The 23016-nt window shown below is 44.9% G+C and overlaps 1 protein-coding gene across 2 annotated transcripts in view; it reads left to right on the forward strand.

The window, feature by feature from the left end:
* The window catches only part of USP3 (ubiquitin specific peptidase 3), a 75209-nt gene that overhangs the window by 27902 nt on the left and 24291 nt on the right, over nt 1–23016 (forward strand). For both annotated transcript variants that reach the window (XM_068106080.2, XM_068106081.2), the window contains exons 6-10: nt 415–506; nt 10715–10831; nt 13260–13373; nt 18595–18738; nt 21690–21796. In XM_068106080.2, the coding sequence (XP_067962181.1) occupies nt 415–506; nt 10715–10831; nt 13260–13373; nt 18595–18738; nt 21690–21796 (574 nt within the window). The remainder of the gene's footprint in view (nt 1–414; nt 507–10714; nt 10832–13259; nt 13374–18594; nt 18739–21689; nt 21797–23016) is intronic.

A 23016-nucleotide genomic window follows, 5' to 3' on the forward strand; every position in this document is an offset into this window, starting at 1 on the left:
TGGTGAAGCTCAGGATATTATTCCGGATCCAGGAATTTTTTTGGGAATTTTTTTTCTGTTTTATGCATTAAAGCTTTTATTCTTATTCTTAAATGATGTTTTTCTCCTCCAATTCCGAGATATATCAAAATAAATTATCTGACAGTTAGGGCCTACTTTCTTTTTCATTTATTGTTTTGGGGAGAGGGGATGTTAAATAAAACGTATTATTCCAACTAATCCCACGGCGGGAGTATGCGCTCTACTGTACTGAGTGGCGTTCTAGTCTTGCATTTATTATTTGCTTTATTCAGCCTCCTCGTGTCTTCTTTCTTCTTTGGCGTCATCATCTTCTCTTTTTTTAGATACTTTGAATTGTGGTTGCTTTGGCTTGTAAATGTAAATTTTGAGATACAGCATATGTTTTGTGCACAGGGTAATGTGACTGCCAATGATGCCCAAGCTGCAACTGGACTTCGAAATCTTGGGAACACTTGCTTCATGAACGCAGTTCTTCAGTCCTTGAGGTGAAATCGGTGCTTATTGGGTATTGATTACTCAACGCATGTTCTAAAATTATGTCACTTTCGTTTTTCAAGTCACTTTCAGTCAACCACTTTCAGTTTGTGGGTGGAGATCAAAGGAACTGTGACAACTGCAAAAATGCAAAGTCTTGGTGGTCTGATGTTTCAACCACAGTGTGGTCTTAGCCTCGGACTAAGCAGGATATATTTACCTAACCTTCGATATAACTGAAAGAAAGCAGAGAAAAAAGGTTGGGGGTTGGGTATGTGGGTAAGTGATGCAGAAAATAGACATGATGGAAGGAAAGTGAGAAGCCAGGTCAAAGGCTGGGAGATCCAGTCATTTCTGATCATTGGTGTTTTCAATAAAGTAAAAAAAAATGTATTATATATGTATGCTCATAAGCCGTACGCATGTTTTTGCCTCATATATGCAGATCGGGTTATTAGGTCATTTCATCTCGATTCTCGAAGAGAAGAACTTTATGAAATGGGTTCTGATGCCCACATGTCTGTCCGTCTATCCGTTAACTTTTTCCTATTTTTTATGCCTCTGTCGACTAGGTCGCCGGAAGTATTATGTTTTCGGGTTGTCCTTCTGTGATAGGTTTTCGTTACCGTGATAACTTGAGAACGGCACAAGGGATCTAAGTCAAATTTGGTACGGTTATGTATAATGATGTAAATATGAACTGATTCGATTTTGGGGCCACAAGGTCAAAGGTCAAATTCTGTAATAGATTATCGTTACCACGATAACTTTGGCTGTAGAAATTAAGTCAAACTTAGTAAAGGTATGTATAATGATGCAAAGATAAACTGATTAGATTATGGTGTCAAGAGGTCAAAGGTCAGAGCTCCCGTTGGATGAAAATTCTGTTACCGAGCTAAGTTGTGAACCAGTGATGGGATTTTGCCCAAACTTGGTATAAGTGTATATTATAATGCAACTAGAACGCCACTCAGTAGAGCGCATACTCCCGCCGTGGGTCAAGTTGGAATAGTACGATTTCACAAAAGTTTGAGGGAGTAGTTCAGTGACAACACAAGATAAGACAACACAAGACAGACACTGCACAGATATATATTTAGAATATATAGAAGATAATGTGAAAAAAAAACAAGGCAATTGCACTTACATTTTTGGATTCAGCGTTCAATTCTATATAAGTGAGTGTATTTTGAGGCATGTGTGACTTCAAATAAAATTGTAAGCCAAGAAAAACGTTCGTTTCATTCCTTAGGGATACAACATGTAAAACTGGCCCAAACGTCAAAACAAAACTGGCGCATTTTACGTCGTACAAGCTAATGCGACCACTCATTCTTCTGGGAAGAATCCCGTGCACATGCTTGTCACATTTATAACTCGCCTACGTCTTTCTAAGTTCATCAAATACTGACACCGCGATTGACATTCGCTGAGGTCAATGTTGATATTGTGGCGGACACGAAAGCCCACTGGCGTGGTGACATCATTCCGCGCACCAAGTGGGCGGCGGCCACGCCCGAGGGGTAGGCGTGGCCTCAGGATATACACCGGGCGCGCAGCCCGGAGCGCGCCAGTGCTACAGTGACCTCTTTGGAATAAAGAACTATAAACTCACCGCGTTGTACGCTTCCTCCTTGGTAGCAAGTCACGCGCGTAGTACCGCGTGCTTCATTGGTGACCTCCGACATTCGAGTCAGCCGTCGCTGACTCCCCGAAACCGCCGCAACAATGGCTACCAACGCGGTCTCCATCAAGCTCCCCGTATTCTGGGAATCACAAGCCGAAGTTTGGTTCCTGCAGGCGGAAGCCCAGTTCCGACTTCGAGGCATCACGGTGGACGAGACAATCTACTGCCACGTGGTCTCCGCCCTCGGGCCCGGCACGGCCACCCGCGTCGTATCGGTCCTAAGGAATCCACCTGCCGACGGCAAGTACGAGGCGGTCAAGCGTCGTCTCCTCGCCACGTTCGGCCTTACGGTGGACGCACGAGCCGATCGCCTCTTGGACCTCCCCGAGATCGGGGACACGCGACCGTCGGTCCGTATGGACCATATGCTGGCGCTCATGGGCAACGAAACCCCGAACGCTCTATTCCGGGCGTTGTTTCGACGCCAGCTGCCAGCACAAGTCCGCCTCGCTTTGGCTGGTTCCGCGTTAACGGAACCCCGTGCGCTCGCTGCTGAGGCCGACAAATACTACGCGGTTTTGGACACGCAGGCGGGTCTTGGCGCGGTTGCCACTCCCGAGGCTCCCGAAGCTTTCCCCGATGCACCGCACCTCGTGTCCGCCGTCCCGCCCCGTCCACCACCACCACCACCGCCGCCCCCGCCGCGAAGAAAACCGCGGCCTCCGACGCCACAGCTGCCCGCCTGGTGTTCCTTCTACACCAAGTTCGGCCACGAGGCTCGGCAGTGTCGCCCGCCGTGCTCATTCGGCAGGTCGGGAAACGGGCGAGCCGGCGCTCGGTGGCAACGGTGAGCGTCGGCAATTCCAACAGCCTGCTGTACATAACGGACACCTTGTCCGGGCGCCGTTACCTGTGCGATACGGGAGCGCAGGTGAGTGTCGTTCCTGCCGGTACGTCCGACAAGCACACCGCGGGCCGGGGCCCCGCGCTGCTTGCGGCCAATGGTACGTCTATACGCACGTACGGAAAACGCTGTCTCTCCCTGCGGTTCGGAGGTCAGGTTTTCCGTTGGTCGTTCATTTTGGCCGACGTGCCCATGGCACTGCTCGGCGCGGACTTCTTATGTGCTAATGGATTACTGGTCGATGTAAAGCGCAGAAGGCTTGTCCAGGCTGAGACGTTCAGCTCGCTCGCGTGTGCGCTGCCCGCCTCGTTGAGCAGCTCACAGAGCGGCTCATCGAGCGGCTCGCCGAGCGGCTTGCTGAGCGGTTCCGTTCCGGCCAGGTTCATCTGTACGCTTCCGGCAGCGGACGAATTCGCTTGCCTCCTCGCGGGTTTTCCGGCCCTCACGCGGCCCACCTTCTCGGCGGGGACCGTCAAGCACGGGGTGGAACATCACATCCCCACCGCCGGGCCACCGGTCTACGCCCGGGCACGCCGCCTCGAGCCGACGAAGCTCGCCATAGCTAAAGCGGAGTTCGCTACGCTGGAGCGGCTCGGCATCGTGCGGCGCTCCGAGAGCGCGTGGGCGTCCCCGCTCCACATCGTGCCCAAGCCCGGCGGGGGATGGCGACCGTGCGGGGACTACCGGCGCCTAAACGACGCCACCACCCCCGACCGCTACCCCGTCCCCCACATTCAGGACCTTTCCGCCCGCTTGGCGAATATGTCCTTCTTTTCAAAGGTGGACCTCGTGCGCGGCTACCATCAGGTCCCTGTCAGGCCGGAGGACATCCCGAAGAATGCTATCATCACGCCATTCGGGCTTTTCGAATTTCTTCGAATGCCCTTCGGTTTGAAAAATGCGGCTCAGGCGTTCCAGCGCCTCATGGACATCGTCTTGCGCGGCTTGGATTTTTTTGTACGTCTACCTGGACGTCTACCTAAACCCTGGTGTTGGGCTAGCGGCTAGGGTGCCGGCTTCGGATCCTAGGATCCTGGGTTCGAATCCCAGTAGATCGCTGAATTAACGCCAGGGGGGTTGACTCAGCCTGTCATCCTTCCGAGGTCGGCTAATTGAGTACCAGTTCACTGGTAATTCCCTGGTTGTCGTTAAAGGCGGCAAAAATGGTTGGCGTCAGGAAGGGCATCCGGCCGTAAAACATTGCTTCAAAAAGGGAACAAAAAAACAACAACAACCACGGTTCCCGAAAAAGGCCAACCCCCACTTTGCGGGGAAAAATGGCCTCTAAAGGTGGTTATTTATATTTATATATACCTGGACGACATCCTCGTCGCCAGCGCGTCCCGCGAAGAGCACCAACACCATCTCCGCACGCTCTTCGAACGTCTGGGCCAGCACGGCCTGATCGTGAACCCCGCCAAGTGCCGGTTCGGTGTTGCTGAAATCGACTTTTTGGGGCACCGCGTCACCAGGCACGGGGCCGTCCCCCGACCGGCCAAGGTGGAGGCGGTGAAGGGGTTTCCGCGCCCCCGCATGATCAAGGGGTCCCAGGAGTTCCTGGGCATGGTAAACTTTTACCATCGGTTCCTGCCCCGCATCGCCCAGCTCCTGCGCCCCTTACACAAGGCCCTTCGAGGGAAGCCGGGCAAAGGTGACGTTACCTGGACCGAGCAGATGGACGCGGCGTTCTCGGGCGCGAAGCTCGCCTTGGCCAACGCCACCATGCTCGCGCACCTGGCGCTCGATGCACCGATCGCCCTCACCTCCGACGCCTCGGACTACGCGGTGGGCACGGTGTACGAGCAATGGGTGCATGGAGCTTGGCAACCGCTGGCGTTCTTCAGCCGGCAGCTTCGCCCGCCCGAACGCCGTTACATCACCTTCGACCGCGAGTTGCTTGGGCTTCACCTGGCGGTCAGGCACTTCCGCCATCTGCTCGAGGGCCGTGCGTTCACGGCCTTCGTCGACCACAAGCCGCTGGTTTTCGTGATGGGCAAGGTCGCCGAGCCGTGGTCGGCCCGGCAACAGCGTCACCTCGCGGCCGTGTCCGAGTACACGACGGACATCCGGCACGTCGCGGGAAAGGACAACCCGGTGGCCGATTGCCTTTCCCGGGCCGTCGCCCACGCAGTCCACCTTGGCATCGACTATGCCCGGATGGCAGCGGACCAGGCCGCCGACCCCGGGGTCCAGGCCCTGCGGACCGCCGTCATGGGCCTCCGCGTCACCGAGGTGCCCTTCGACGGCGCGGGCACGGCCCTCGTTTGCGACGTCTCCCTCGGGCGGCCTCGCCCCATCGTGCCCGCAGGCTGGCAGCGCCAGGTTTTTGATGCCATCCACGGCCTGTCCCACCCGGGCACGAGGACCTCCCAGCGGTTGGTCGCCGACAAGTTTGTCTGGCATGGCCTCCGGAAGGCCGTCCGCGGCTAGGCCAGGACGTGCCTCGCGTGCCAGCGCGCAAAGGTGCACCGACACACCCAGGCCCCCTTGGCCCCGTTTACGGTGCCGGAACGTCGGTTCGACCACGTTCACGTGGACCTGGTGGGACCTCTGCCCCCCTCGCGGGGTTTCACCCATGTCCTCACCATGGTGGACCGCACCACCCAGTGGCCGGAGGCCGTGCCTTTGGCGGCGGCAGATGTCGCGCAGGCGTTCATCGCCACCTGGGTCGCCCGGTTCGGCGCCCCCTCGGACATCTCGTCCGACCGCGGCCCCCAGTTCACCTCGGAGCTCTGGGCCGCGGTCGCGCGGGGGCTCGGGGTCCAGCTGCACCGAACCACGGCCTACCACCCCCAGGCCAACGGCCTGTGCAAGCGATTCCACCGCTCGTTGAAGGCCGCGCTCCGGGCCACCCTCCGCGACGGCGGCTGGGTCGACAGGCTCCCCTGGGTCTTGCTGGGCCTCCGGACGGCACCCAAGGAGGACCTGCGCGCATCCGCGGCGGAGTTGGTCTTTGGACAACCGCTGCGGGTGCCGGGCGAGTTCCTCCCCGACCCCACGGCACCTTGGTCCGCGGCGCAGGAGCGTTCTGCGCTGCAGGAGACCGCCCGGAGGTTCACCCCGGTGCCGACGGCGCACCACGGGCACCCTCCTACACACGTCGCCCCGGAGCTTCGCACCGTGGAGTACGTCTTCGTCCGGCACGACGCCCACCGGACACCACTGCGGCCCCCGTACGACGGGCCTTTCCGCGTGCTGGAGACCGGGGTGAAACATTTCACCCTGGACATCGGCGGCACTCCTCACCGGGTCTCCATAGACCGCCTCAAGCCGGCCCACCTCGACGTGGACCACCACCGCCGGTGGCTCGGCCCCCGCATCGGGGTCGCCCCCCTGCGGGCGGACCCCCGGCACCGCCCAGCCCCGCAGGCACGCCGCCCCCCGGTCCGGCACCCATCCCGGGTACAGCCGGGGGCATCCCACCTCGGACGCCGCCGGTCGCCAGAGGGCGCTTCAGCCGGGTCATCCGTTTGCCCCGCAAACTGGCCCTCCAGGTGCGCGGGAATTCTGGGGGGGCGCGTGTGGCGGACAAGAAAGCCCACTGGCGTGGTGACCTCATTCCGCGCACCAAGTGGGCGGCGGCCACGCCCGAGGGGTAGGCGTGGCCTCAGGATATACACCGGGTGCGCAGCCCGGAGCGCGCCAGTGCTACAGTGACCTCTTTGGAATAAAGAACTATAAACTCACCGCGTTGTCCACTTCCTCCTTGGTAGCAAGTCACGCGCGTAGTACCGCGTGCTTCAATATCTCTTCTGAGGTAAAAAAAAAAAAAAAAAAAAAATTTAAAGCATTAAACGTATCAAACGATACATTTTATGAAATGGGGAAACGGAATACACACTTTGGTGGTTTTAAAATGACAGAATATGTCTTTATTAGAAAAAAAAAGAACCTTGAAGACAACGCTGCTAACAAAATACACCGCTCTAATGCATAACCACGAGTTTAAACTACATTTACAACAAATATGAAAACTATTTTCATATCACAATGTTAAATATAGAATATATAGAAGATAATGTTTAAAAAAAATGAGCCCTATCTTCCAATGGTAAACAATAATTCAAAAAATTCCTGGATCCGGAATAATATCCTGAGCTTCACCAAAAACTAATCAATTCTTCCTTATCCCAAGGGCAATCATCCCACCAACTTTCATCCAAATCCGTTCAGAACTTTTCCAGATATCTTCTTCAGAAACACACGAACACACACACACACACACACACACACGAACACACACACACGGACACGATCGAATGCATTACTCCCTGGCGGGAGTAAAAAGATGAACTGATTAGATTTCGGCATCAAGAGGTCAAAGGTCACAGGTCATGTCAGGTAAAAATGTGATGCTTGAAAGCAGCTCTGAAGGGATTTAAATCAAACTTGGGGCATGTATGTATAATGATGTAACAATGTGGGCGGAGTCATATCGGTTGACACCGTGACATCAACAAGTGCCGTTCTTGTTTTTTATTATGTCTGTCTGTCTGTATGTATTTATGTCATTCACCTACAGGTCATAATTTTGAACCGATCTTCACGAAACTTCACCAAATGGTGGAGTTGGTCATAAACGAGACAATAACACACAACATGCATTTTAAGGCCATTTTCCCTGCTAGAGCGGGGGTTGGTCATAAACGAGAATCCTATTGATTTTGAGTTCAAAAGGTCAACATGGGCCAAAGGTCAACTACTTCCGTCAGATTTCTAAAATCCTCAACTTACACCCGATTGACTTGAAATTTAAGAGATTTTGCATATCAGGTCTCGCATTCAACCATCAATTATTTTTCAGGTCACCAGATTGTAAAAGGTCAACAGGTCATGTTTCTAAAATTGTCAATTTTCATCTGATTGACTTAATTTGAATAGGATTTGCATATTATGTCACTGAATTCAACCACCAATTATTTTTGAGGTCAACATTGGCCACTATGTCAATCGAGGCCAAAGGTCAACAACTTCGGTGGAATTTCCAAAATCCTCAATTTTCATCCGATTGACTTGAAATTTGAACAGGATTTGTATATCAGATCATTGAATTCAACGACCAATTATTTTTGAAGTCTAAAGGTCAAATGGTTAACAATATGCTGAATTTAAAAAATTGCTAATTTTCATCTGATTGACTTGAATTCTGAAGAGGATTTGCATATTTGGTCATTGAAGTCAAATGGATTTCACAAGTATATTGCTATACACAACATCCATATTTTTTGTTTGTCTGTCTGTGAACAGGATATTTCAAAAGGTTGTGGACGTATTCAGACGAATTTGTCGGAGGTTGCGTGTGTGACAATGATTGCGTGTGTGACAAGTTTGGTTCAGCTCCGGATGCAGATCAGGCCTATTAGTGGGATACAAAATGTAAACTGTTCAGCCGGGCAGAGGTATGCGCTCTACCGAGTGCCATTCTAGTTTGATCCTTTTCATACCTCGTCATCTTGCTCACCCTTTTTTCATTTCTGGCTTGTGGCAATGGATTTGAGTGTAATCGTTTGTGTTCTGTCGTGTTGTTGAGGGTGGGGAGAGGGGTTCCGTTGTGTTGTTGTTTTTGGATTATAGAGTCGAGGATTGTGGAGGAGCTAGAACACAGAACAGACCAGGACCTAACTTTATGTATAGAACAGTAGGAAGAGGGGCAGGGTAACATTCAAACAGTAGGGATGAGGGACAAGATAGAGGGAAACTTGGAGGGATAAGTAACGTATGGAAGAATGACATCAAGGGGGGTGGGTAGAAGGGCGACACATGGGATGAACAAGATGGATATAGCTGCAAACTCTCAGTTACACAAGTGTAAGGAAAAACTGGAAATTCAGAAAGAGTGGGCTTGAGGAGGGCTAATGAAGGCAGAAGTTGTCATGGTTTGTGATGTGAGATGACCTGAGATGGCGGTGAACAGCCATCTTGAAGTCGTGTATGGAAGGATAAGATTGAAGAGACTGGGGAAGTTGGTTCTATAGGTGGGAAAATAAGCGAACAAATGAGTGGAGGTGAGCAGTGAGTTTGGATTTTGGTTTGTGTCCTCATCTTCCATTTAGTGAGATTACTAAATTATTGACTTCCATATTTTCTCTTTGGAATGAGTGGGTTTGACCAACTTGTATCATTAGGTATTTGTTTCGTTGATAACCACTTTGGCAGTCCCATGAGAATGCTGAGCCTCACACTTAAGATCAGATTATGTTTCATTCCACATATTTTGATGAAATGCACAATGGACTGGAAAGAGCAAAAATAAATGGTTTTCTTTTCTCGAAAAAAGCATGCGTGTAATCATACTATATGTAATTAGAGTAGTTTCTGTCTGTGTGTTTGTTTGTAAATTTGACATGCCTGTTTATATGTTTGACTCTTATGCACTCCTGAACCACAAGACGGACCTAGAGAGTTCATAGAACACCTTACCTCACGCAGTGTTGAAGTATATACGTAATTCAATTGAAATTAAATAAATAATAATTTAAAGGTCGTATAAAAAACGTAATTCCAGAAGTTACTGCCATTGATGCAGTGTCATATACACCACCTTATTGCACACATTACATTAGTTGTTCATGCCTGTATTTTGTTTGATGGCCAGACAGGCAGACAGAGTAAATCAACTATCTCATTCCTCTGCGAATGTGTGATTGGGTCGAATTCAGAGCCAAAGTTCTACTAAACTGCATGTTTGTTTTCCAATTCATGTTCTAATTCCTGTTCAAAATATAACATTCAATTTAAATTAAGTTGTATCTCTATCATTAACCAACGTTTGTAGATGGACGGACAGATGGACAGACATGTGAACCAACTGCTTAACCCTGCTTTTTACTCCATGTGTGCAGGGTCATTAATGGAAAGTGGTGAATGTTTCAGGGTGTATATAGGAAGGTTCTAGGTGGTAAAAAAAAATAGTCCCAGGGGATTAGGGTTGGGGGAGAATCCCACATCTCTCAATGTAAATGTGATGTGTATGGTGTAGCACCACTCCTGGTGGGAATGTGTATTGCAAGTCACAATAAAATCAGTTATTGGGGCCTTTCCATGTGCTGGCATGATGGCCTTAGAGGTATGCACACTAGCCTCTCAGCTGTCTAGCCTGGGTTTTAATCTCTGCCCACTTATAAACTGTCATGCCTGTGCTTTGCAGGCAGCGTGATTCATCAATGTGTGTGCCGTCACTCGGATGGACGCTATATTCGTGTCCCGTCTGCCGGCATTAGTTGGTGGACGTTAAAGACCCCAAGGTGTCCTTCGTGAAGAGTAGGAGAGCTATCGCTGGATCGATGGCCAAATTACAAATTCCTGCCTGAACTGCTGCTAGAAAGGCAATGGCAAACCACACAGTATAACCCTTGCTTCGGAAATTGCTTCGGAGATACTGATGCTCTGTGAAGAGTATGGAACATCAGAGAGAGAGAAGCTGTCCATAATTCTGAGGGAATTAACTCCTCTTTAAATCTGGGGGACTCATCCCATCTGTAAGGACTCATTCCTCTCTATTGTTAGAAATGAATGTTACCTTTCAGAAAAATGTTCTTCGATTGTTTTAACGTGGTACTTGAATTTGCAAGTCATTGAACGTCTTTATTAAAACAGTAATTATAAACATTCATTACGTGAAGGTGTTTTATGTAAACATGTTTAAATAATGTAGACAACTAATGCTTTGTTTGTTTGTTTATTTTCAGTAACATCCAACAGTTTTGCTGTTACTTCAAAGACTTGCCAGCTGTTGAATTGCGAAGTGGGAAAACAGCAGGAAGGAGAATGTACCACACACGTAGTCAAGGCCTCGACAGCAACATGTGTGTCAATAATCGAAAAATCTCTGCAATATAATTGCTTGTAAACAAATCATATCAATGTTGTCATTCCCAAACTTTTAGTTTTTGTTATCTCTGCAAATATATTTTTTAATCTACCTTTTGCACCTGCAAGTGGTCAGAGCTGATGTCATCAGGCTCTTTAGAGGCACGTTCTACATAATGCTGAAAAACTGTTGTTCAACCGAACAGCAGATGTTACGTCATATAGTATTTATACTACAACTTTTTGTCATATATAAAACCTACTGTTGCTGACATAAACGTAATGCAAGTTACCACCGTCCTTCAGCTTACCTATGCTCTAAGCTGTTACCTATGCTCTAAGCTTACCTATGCTCTAATTATATTCTTCAGTTGACTTTTAGAAGAGTGCGATGTAAACAAGAAAGCATCTGAAAATGCTAAGCTCGCCCGCATCTGCTTTGTATTCAGACTTCTTCTTCCGTATGCTAAACATGGCGAAAACAGCGGAAACAAAATTGACGCTTTTCTGCGACCTTGACCTTTTGACCTCAAAAGCAATCTGCTTCAGTGACTCGACATGCAAATCCTGCTCAAATTACAAGTCAATCAGATGGAAATTGATGATTTTATGCAACCTTGACCTTTGACCTTTTGATCTAAAAAATAAAAAGAATTAGCTTCTAGCTTTTGATTGGTGAACTAATTAAATGACCCAATATGCAAATTCCTAAATTTCAGTTCAATTGGATGAAAATTGATGATTTTAGGTGATGCTGACCTTTGAACTTTTGACAAAATTATTAATTTGTCTTCTCCATATTATCATAATAAAGGTTTAGTGAGAATTTGATGACAAAAGCTGAAATTGTAAAAAGGTTACGGCTCGGACAGACACAGCCACAGACACACAGAAATGATTGCAAAACCCTGTCTCCCGCTGCGTAGGGAACGGGCTTGTGAATGTAAGAATTATTCGTTATCAATTGAGTGTTGAAGAAGACAGGGAGACATATTTCCCATTATTATATGTCTGAGGTTGAGTGAAGTATATGCCACTCTTGCAGTTTTCCTTCTGGGCTTGCCTTTTGCACACCACCTTATTTCACACAAGGTCCTCTTGTTGGTCCAAGCAGAATTCCGGCTTTGGGAATTAAAAATAAGCACTTTTAAAACTTTTTGATTTGAACAACAATGGTCATTTGAATGTTGGATCTGCAGTCTCATGCCAAGAAGGTCTTGTCTCAAACACCTTCACCATGAAACGTTGCTTGCCGCTAGATAGACGTGTCACTGCTTGAAAGGGGTTGCAGCAATCTTCAGGACAACCCTCTGTTGCTCAAGAACATTGTACATGGCATTCAAGCTTCAAGTTTTGTCATTAGCAGTTTATATAGAGGTTCTTGGAAGAGGAACTTGAGTGCCAGAAGAGGTGGACAAACAAAGTAAGTGGAGTGAGTCTTGTGTTCCCAGATCTTCATCGACAATTGAGCACAATAAGTCATACCTGAGATGTGCTGGTGCATCATCGGTGTTTGATCTTTGGTTGTCAAAACATATCTCAGGCAAAAATTTCATTCGGTAGTACTGTAGTAACTTTACTTACTGGTTTACGTAGGATGTCTCAGGCAGGCCGCACCAACCTGTTAGATACGGACACGGTTGTAGTTTGCATATAATCATTGTAGTGATTTATCAAAAAGAGAAGAAAAAAAAAGAGAGAGCAACAGAGCTGTTGGTTACCAAATGACCATCAAAATTTATTGGGAGAAGCTTGTAAGCTGCTAAATGTTATCAACCTAAAACAGAGTGATAGATAATTACTTTATCAAAGTTACTCCTACTACTTGTGCTTATAAATAAATTAACCGGAAAGGAATGAGATAAAAGTCCTCTGATGTGCTTGGTCGTATGTGAGTTATGATTTGGACAAACCTCTTGTGGTTTTTCTGTTTTTCACACATTTACTTGGCTTCAGCCAGGCACACGGTCGATCCATCGCTGTTGAAGGAAGAGACGTAGGAAGGGCACAGATAGTGGCATTGACTCAAAGAATCGTGTTTGCTTTGCATTGTTCCTCATTTCTATTCGACACTGCTTTGCATTCACTCCTGCTACAAGTTCCATCGGAAAGCGTTTCATGGAGACTTCAACGAGGAGGAAAATAATGCAGACGTAAACTCACTGTTAAAACCAGTTTGCTTCAAAGTGCATCGCCTGATTAGGCCAATAAGCTGCTCAACGTTTTTGCGCAATTATTATTATTATTCCGTGTCGGTCTGTTGCACGTAGACACCTTAGAGTCGCTCAGATCACCTTGCACAACAGAACGGGGTTTTTTTTTTCTTCTTCTCCGTGCACAACAGAAACTTTGGTGACATTGGAAATCTGGGATTTCTGTTTATTTAAACGAGTGCGTATGCGTTCGTGGCTGTGTTATGAGCAGGTCTTTGGCTGAGGAGTTCCGGAAGACCCTTTGTGCACTTTGGCAGGGCAGTCCGACAGCGATCTCACCGGACTCTCTCTTCTACGTCATTTGGAAGGTGATGCCCAGCTTCAGGTATGTACTCTTATTTATCCTTTCGTTATCTTCATCATTGTCAATTCTTCATTCTTATATCAAACCCTCTCATGAATCTGCATATCTTCGTCATCGTCATACTCGTTTTAAAAATTACTCTTATCCTTTTTATCCTATTTGTACCCTACCTCCCTCATACTACTTTTCTTTCTCATAACAAACATTATCTACCTAATTTTTATCCAATTTATTATCTTGATCATCAACGAATATTTATTCAGACAAATTGTGATAAGTTAATTGCAATTAAAAATAATGTATTGATTCGTTTTTTTTGTTTGCTATTTATTAAAATGTTTATTTCAAAAAGGCGATTAGTTTTAACAACAGTCTACATTATTACCTGTCATATTGGACAATGGTGGATCAATATGAAACTTTCTATACAACCAATGTGTAACAAGACATCTACATATTATGTATACAAAATGGAATTTTCTTTCGTTTGTTAATAAAATTGAGCAAAAAAAATTATGAATGAATTTGTCTGCTGTTATTTATAAATATGAGAATATGAATTAATGCAAGAAGGTTGGCATGCAGAAAAGTCAATTCTGCCCACCCAGCATTCACTATAATCTTGGCCCGTACACTAAATCGTACTTGTCTCGACCACAACACAAAAATGTAATATGGTTTATGTATTAATCTCGGAGGAGGTGACCTAACTACGACACAGCCGGGAAGCTTTTTTTTGTCTTTCTTTTATAACAAAAGGGTGGAGTGGCAGCAGTGAGGAAAAGCCGTTTTGTGGTACAGGAGAAGGGAATGGAAAATGAGGTACTGGAGGCAGAAAGGGTATAACGTATTTATGGTATTCATAAGCATACACACACATGTGCGCACATGTACACACATACATTCACACACGTATACAAGTACGTCCACACACGCATACACGTACGTCTACACACGCATAAGCACACACATACATTCATGCACTTGCACATGTGTGCACTCACACGTCCACATACGCATACGCATGTGCACGTGTACAGGCATACGCACACATGTGCACGGTACAGGCATACACATGTGCATGTGTACATGCATACATCCACAAACGCATATGCGCATGCATGTACAGTACACACACACACATACATGCATGTACCTGCATACACATACGTGCATGCACGCACCCTCTCATACTCATGCCATTGCACATGCTCACAGACACTTGCACATGCTTGCACACACTCACACACACATACACACGTACACAATACACACTCATCTGTACACACGTGCATACACACATCCGTACACACATGCGTACACACACGCATACACTCAAACACACACACACACACACACCGACGTGCCTACATGTCCCAGCCACACTTGTGCATCTATTTTTGTTCCTTTTTACACCTGGAACTATTTATAACAATTCTCAGCACAATTACAAAAAATTGATAAAAAGCCATATATTTATTATATACCGGTTCTCAAATATGGTAAATTAAAACTTCGGTGAAAATTTTTTATTTCAATACAATCAACGCACATACTATTTGAGTCGGTATTGTGTATGTTGAGAATTGTGTTGAAATCAATTAGTGGAGGAACACTCTTTCTTGTGTAATATACACATACAATATACATATGACAGCCTCACCTCCATGTAAAGTAAATGTTCTTACCAAATAGCAAGAAAACAAAAACACTGACGATGACACGTGCAATCAGGCTTATCCCAAATTATTCCCACCCCTTCCCACTACTAAGAATGACCTCACATGTTGCACAGGTGTTTAGGCCATGTCATGCAGGGAAATAATTTCCTTATCCCTCCATCCCCCAAAGTGAAAATTAAAATGTAAACATAATTTAATGTCCATTGTACTGTTAAAGTGCACCATGTAGACTTCACCAAGGTCGGCTGATTGGTGCGAATTGACAGTCCAGTGATTAATCTTCTTTGATAATGACCCATCATGGCCCCTCTACTCTCTTCTGGCTCTAACCACTCTTTATCCAAAATCTGATTGGTTTATTGAATACTCAAGCAACGCAATACTAACTTTATTCAGTCACACAATTGAATAATAACAGTGTACTTAACTGAGGATGAATCAATTATACGATGTCCTTCAACTTTGATTCAAAAAAATTAGTACACACTTTGATTTCCTGACGCCTTGGACGAACATGCACCATGCACCAAGTGCACATGTTCTCAGAGCTCTTGTTACATTATGCTCAATGCTGGGGGATGAAGAAGAAGATACATCTGAGAAGTGACAAATTAAAGAGGAGGCAATGTGCTTTGGGGAAGCCAACAAAATGGAGCTCATCGGTCTTAACATGAATGCCCAGCCTAGCCTGGGTTTACTTCCTGTTGTGGGCTGTAACTGTTGCATTTGTGAGGCTAACCGGATAATTTGGCGTTGGCACGCTCGCCCTTTGAGCTGTCTTATCTGTGTTAAATTCCTCACCCAGCAAAAAACTGTTATCCTGGTGTTTTGTAGACACGTTGCATCTGTGCCTTGCCATCCGTCGAAATTGACGTTAATCCATGGTTTGTTTTGCAAGGAGTTAGCGGTTGTTGCTGACACTGGCCAAATTATAATTCGTACCCGGACTACTGTGAAGAAGGTAGTGGAAAACCACCTTGCCGAAGATTGCTTTGACAGCACAGAAGAACACATGAGAGAAGGGGAGAGAGAAGAGGAAAGAGAGAGAGAGGAGTGAAGAGAGAAGAGGACAGAGAGGAGAGAGAGAGAAAGAAAAAGAAAAACAAATATATAAAAAAATCAATAAATACAGTGTTGCATTTTCCTCACCCCACCCAGAAGGCCCTTAGACTAATAGGTATCTCCTATTGGGAAGCTAATGCACAGGACCTTTTCTCTCATCGTAGACAGGTTTGTGATCTGGTAGTTGTTTATCCAGTTTAACTCCTTACATCCCATCTTACCAAGTCAAGCAAGCCCTTACTTTATTAGGTCACATGCACATATCGTGTAACCAATTCCTTGTTGCCATCCTTAAAGTCAAATATTTCCATCCACCTTTATTCCTTATTTTCCCTCTTTTCTTGTCTTTAAAAATTCCGTTCATAGGTCTATCCTTTTTAGCTCTTCCGTCCTATTTTTCAAGACCATAGCCCCTACCACCTGCCCTTCCCCTTACCTTCTTGTTTCATCCTGATAACGTTTGTTTGTGCCTTTTCCATTTCTGCCTCTATATCCTGCTGTTCTGTCTACCCAGCTTCCCTATTCCTAATAAAAGATTTAAATCGTTAAAATAACACAAAAAGGCAATCGACAATGCCATCAATCAATGTGATTGACTTGTTTAATGTCACGGACATCAAAACCGGCCAACACTTGCTTAGCTCGAGCATTCATTGTCCAATTGAAATGTTGAATTTGTGCTTCTGTCACGGGGGTTTGCGTTGTAATATACAGTCGTGGCCAAAAATATTGGCACCTGTGCACTTTTTTCAAATAATGCACCATTTCTTCCAGAAAATTGCTGAAATCAAAAAATATTTTGGTATCCACATATGTATTTCTCTGGTTTGCAATGGAACAAAACCAAAAAAAGGTTGAAAAAATTACTAAATCTTACCTTATTCCACACAGAAATCCTAAAATGGCCCAGACAATATTATTGGCACCTTTTAAAAGTTTTTAGAAATAATTAGATTTCAAGCAGGTGATTCTCCTTTACTTTGGAATTGAACTCACCTGTGGTGAGTTGCAGGTGTCTGCATATAAAAAATCACTCATTCAACTAGTTTGAACAGAGAAAAGGAGTCATTCTGCTGTTTTGTGTCGCTGTGTGTACCGCAATGAGCATGGAGAAAAGAAAGAAAACCAGAGAATTGTCTTTGGAGGTCAGACAAGATTGTAGCCAAGCATGGACAATCTCAAGGCTACAAATCCATCTCCAGAGACCTTGATGTTCCTGTGTCCACCGTACGCAATGTTATCAGGACGTTTAAGGCCCATGGCACTGCAGCCAACCTCCCTGGATGTGGCCGCAAGAGAAAATTAGATCCAAGATTGCAGCGAAGGATTGTTCGAATGGTGGAGAAAGCGCCTCAATCAACTGCCAAACAGATTCAAGCTGACCTTCAGACACAACTGAAGTTTCAACTCGTTGACAGTTTCAACTCGCACCATCCGTCGCCAACTCGATGAAAGGGGGTTCTATGGTAGGAGACCCAGGAGAACCCCACTGCTGAGAGAGACATAAGAAAGCCCGACTGAAGTTTGCCAAAACACACCTGATCAAGCCAAAATCCTTCTGGGAGATTGTCCTGTGGACAGATGAGACCAACTTAGAGTTTTTTTGGTGAAGCACATCATCTCTATGTTTACAGAAAACAAAATGAAGCCTTCAAAGAAAAGAACACCTTCACTACAATCAAACATGGAGGTTCAGTGATGTTTTGGGGTTGCTGTGCTGCCTCTGGCACTGGGTGCCTTGAATGTGTGCATGGCATCATGAAATCATGAGATTACCAAGGCATTTTGGAGGGCAATGTTCAACCCAGTGTCAGAAAGCTGGGTCTCTGTCGAAGGTCAGCAATGCTTGAAGTGGCCAGCAATGAGTCCAGATCAAAATCCCATTGAACACCTGTGGGGAGATCTGAAAACAGCAGGTCGGAGAAGGCACCCTTCAAATCTGGGAGACCTGGAGCAGTTTGCACAAGAAAAGTGGGCCAAACTGCCAGTAGAGAGGTGTAGGAAGCTCATTCATGGCTATAGGAAGCACTTGACTGCAGTTGTTTTGTCCAAAGGCTGTGTGTGCTACCAAATATGTGTTGGGTGTCAATAAATTTGTCAACGCCTTTTCTTTTGCTTTTCTGATTTGAAAGGATATATTAAGTTCTGAATCAAAAATAAAGGTTCTGTAATATTAGCAGTGAAATAAAGAATTGTGGAGACCAAATACTTTTGTTAATTTCAACTTATTTTTAGAGAAAATTGTGAGTTATTTGAAAACAGTGCAAGGGTGCCAATATTTTTGGCCACGACTGCAACAACTTCCCGACAAGGGGTGCACAGCTCTGTCATTAATGTCACACTTATCAGCAGGAATGTTATGAAATCGGTATCTTGTGTGTTTGCAGTGGATAGCATATAGACGAGCATACCATTTTAGCATGGCGCAGTGCTAGCTTTGTGGAAAACAGGCTCCCTTTGTGGCTTTTGGTAATCTTCCAACTGGATACTTTGTTCAGGGGGTACCAGCAGCAAGATGCCCATGAGTTCATGCGTTACCTACTGGATCACCTTCACATGGAGCTCCAGGACAGTGGGCAAGGGATGGGCACAGATATCTCTGCGTGGGGTGCCTTTGGTCTCCAAGGAGGAAAGAAAAGCACGTGAGTGAATATGGGTATCAATTTAGGTTCTGTGGTTCTGCTGTGTATTCTTAACCGAGAGCATTAATTAGCATAATATACCTGTAATTTATGAGGTTTGTAGCCAAACAAAAAAAGCCCAAAAGTAAACCTGTTTATCTTCAAGAAACTAAAACTAAAAGAGTTTTAGTAAACTAAAATAAATGGAGGAGCTAAAAGTGTAGTTTACCAAAATGAAACAGTTCTGGGATTTTTCTATTTTTCTTGCTTTGTTTGTACAATTCATAGGTGTGACCAAATTTGAGAATATCGTACTTATCGTCTCGTTGAAATAGGTTTCACTCAGAAAAAATTGGTACCAAGCTGAGAATCTCCACAGAGCATCAGGAAACCATCCTGAACGAGAACAGCATTCAGTAGAGCGCATACCTCCGGCCAGGCTGAACAGTTTACGTTTTGTATCCACTGATAGGCAGGATCTGGATTTGGACCTGAACCAAAGTCTAAGCGCCTTGTTCTTGTCACCTGCCCATCTCATCCAACAAGCTTTGTCATAATCTGTCCACAAATTTTTGAAATATGATATGCCGTATGTCATTTTTGGCCCTATAATCTCAATTGTGAAGAATCACGGAAAGTTTTTTTTTTGTATACAGAGTCGAGGCTCGTGTAAGAGCTAAAAAAAACTTGTATCCAGATCTGGATCCAGATCTTCACCAAAATTAAATCAATTCTTCTTTGTCACACACCCAACCTGTCCACCAAGTTTTGTACAAATCCATCCATAACCTTTTGAGATAGGGCGAAGACTTGATCACCGTCCACCTTCGGTGGTGGAGGTAATGCACAAAATTCGCTACAATCCTCATTTGGTGGGGGAAAAAAAGGTTATGACATCATAAATTAATGAATTACGTAATGGACTTTTAATTTTCATTTCACAGAGAAATTACGCCATTTAGAGCATAGGAATGTATTCTTAACTGATAGAAATGTTTATCCAAAGTTTTCAAAAAACGTGTTTTCAAGATTATCCAAGGTCACATAGTGATGTCATGGAATTTATTGTGTAATATTATGTTATGAAATACAATTGAATAAGAACTGCATGCACCATTTATAAAGGGTTCACATACATTGACTATGTCAGGGCCCTTAGGGATATTTTGGGGCCGTTTGGTTCAAATTCTTCCAAAAGCACCAAATTTGGCCCAGATGTTGCCCATGCCATACTCTTTCGATTTTTGACGGGCGCCAAGACGGGCGCCCCCCCCCCCCCCGGGGGGCCCATATTGGCGAAATACTAAATGGCCGCCACCCGGATTAGAGGAAAATCAGTTAAATAACCAAAAGGGTTGGAATCATGTATGATACCACTTTTCAGGGGTTTTCGAGGTCGAGGAATCCAATTATGATGTTACTTTGATGATTCGAGGTCAAGGTCAACCCTCAAGGTCATCTTAAAGGTCATTTTTGAATCAAACATGTCGGTTTTTGAGTTTTTTGTCAAGATTTACACGAGGTTCACCATTTTATGTTTCTGGGTTGGGTAATCGAACTCTGACGTTATTTTTGACAATTAGAGGAAATATTTACATGTCTATTTCCTAATTTTCAGGCATATGCAGTTAATCAGTCTAATTACAAAGGTACGGATTTTGATGTTTTATGAACTGTATGCCATATCCTTGTGTTTAATTTTTGTGCGATCATGATCCGGGTTCATGTATACATGATTGTATACATGTCATAAATATGACGTCATAGGTCATGTGACCTGGCGGCCATATTGGATTTTATGAAAACCTTAAAAATGGATCCCTGCCTTCATTTTTCGATCGATTCATTTTGAACTTTGACCACTTATAGTACGCCATGTGATTGGATGCATATCTTAATTATGACGTCATAGGTCAGGTGACATGGCGGGATGGACCGGTATGGTCCCTGGACCAGTTTCCTGCTCGCAGAATAGTTGATGAGTTATTGTCGTGCACAACCTGTATATAAACGCGAAGGAAATGGAAAAGTGCTGCTTTGCTCAGTCGGTGGTATAACTTATGGTCGGCTGACACGATTTGATGTTGCAACATACAGGTTGTGGACAAAAATTGGAAACACATGGCTAAATGAGGGACACCAAGTATATTGAAAGCAACGCCTTCCACAAAGGTGTGGCCTATGTGTTAATTAACCTGTTTGTTTGTTTGTCTGTGAACATGATATATCAAAAAGTTATGGACAGATTTGGACAAAATTTGGTGGACAGGTTTGGTGTGTGATATGGATAAATTGACTAGATTTGGGTGAAGTTCTGCAGTGAATTTTTCGTGATTCTTCACCATTGAGAAATATTGTCAAATCAAGTATTGATAAATCAATAAATCGACTTATTATTTATTGATTAATCTTTTTTTTTCAATTAACGACTTATTTAATTAATTTTCAAAAAGTTACAGCTTTGGATGAAACACTGGTGGTTGAGATATGCTTTCAGCCAATTGATAAAGAAATTATTTTACGATTGTTATTTATTGATTTTAATTATGCAATTAATCAATTATTGTACATCTCCCCCCCCCCCCCCCCCCCTCCCAATACTGTCTCTATGTGCTGCACAGCGGTATCGCCGGGCACTGAAGGTGCCCCAGCAATGCCGCGCTGGAGGATATTTATTTATTTTGCATTGGGGCAGTGCACTTTGAATGTATCTGTACTTGTTTCCTCACTTTGTTTTCTCAATGTAACCTTCCCACCTCCTCCTCTCCCCTCCAGAGACCCAAGTGATTATGGATTACATATATGGTCCCTAAATATGTTTTGCAGTGATATTGGGATGTTTGTACAGCATGAAAGATTTACTTTACAACGATACAGTTGATAGCACATATGGAGGAAGACGTTTTATAAAATCACCACTCAACCCTAAGTTTCAATGCCTTTGCTTGACAACCACACTGTTGCTTTTCCAGCAATGGTGTACCGACGGTAGTGACACAGATTTTTGGAGGTGTGCTGCAGAGTGAAGTGAACTGCCTGATATGTGGCACGGAGTCCAAGAAGTTTGACCCCTTTCTTGGTAAATAATCTTTACTCGCTCGAGCATAAATACAGAGGGAAGGGCTCTAGAGTAGCTTCCTTCTTTTGTAGCAAGAGATTATTAAGTACCATTTGTGCTCTTCATCCTAATGCACAATTATTTTTGAGATTTACCTTCAGACCTTATCGATTACCATCTTTCCGTTGACCAGTATAAACATACAGTGCCCTCCATAAGTATTGGAACAATGAAGTCAATTTTGGTATTGTTGCTATATACTCAAGAAATGTGGATTTGAGATCAAAAGATTAATATGAGGCAAGAGTACAGAAGGTCAGCTTTTATTTCTTGGTATTTCTATACATATTTGTTTTACCATTGTTTAACAATAGCACTTTTTTATGTTCAATCCCTCCATTTTAGGTAAGCATAAGTATTGGAACAGATTAACGTAAAGTAAGTTAAATTCGTATAACAGTTAGTATTTGGTTGCATATCCCTTGCATGTAATAACTACATTGAGCCTGTGACCCATTGACATCACCAAACTCATGGTATCTTCCTTTGAGATGCTTTGCCAAGTCTTCACTGCAGCCATTTTCAGTTGTTTGTTTTTGGGGGGTTTCTGACTTTAGTCTCTTCTTCAGCAAGTGAAATGCTTGTTCCATTGGATTTAAAATCAGGATTTGAATTGGCCAGTCTAAAACCTTACATTCCCCCCCCCCCCTCCCCCCCCCCCCCCCCGATTAATTCCTTAGCTGCGTTGGTAGTGTGTTTTCGGTCATTGTTGCATGGTGAAGTGCCGCCCAATGAATTTTGAGGCGTTTTCTTGTACATAGGCAGACAAAATGTTTCTGTACACTTCTGAATTCATTCTGCTGCCATCATTAGTTACATCATCAATAAAGATGAAGTGAGCAGTTCCAGAAGCAGCCATACAAGCCCCAAGCCACGACACTACCTCCACCATGTTTTGCAGATGAAGGCAATATGTTGCAAATGCTTTGGAACAGATGCAGTTCCTTACTTTCTCCACACTTTCACTTTTCCATCGCTTTGGTAAAGGTTTATCTTCGTCTCATCTGTCCACAAAACGTTGTTCCAGAACTCTACCCGCTCACCTCTGTACTACTTCACAAATTCTAATCTGGCCTTTCTATTTTTGGTGCTGATGAGAGGTTTGCATCTTGCGGTGTAGCCTTTGTAATTCTTCTGTCAAAGTTGCTGATGAAAAGTTTGCATTTTGTGGTGTAGCCTTT

The sequence above is a fragment of the Myxine glutinosa genome, chromosome 2, assembly GCF_964187855.1.
Source record: "Myxine glutinosa chromosome 2, kmMyxGlut1.1, whole genome shotgun sequence".
NCBI lineage: Eukaryota > Metazoa > Chordata > Myxini > Myxiniformes > Myxinidae > Myxine > Myxine glutinosa.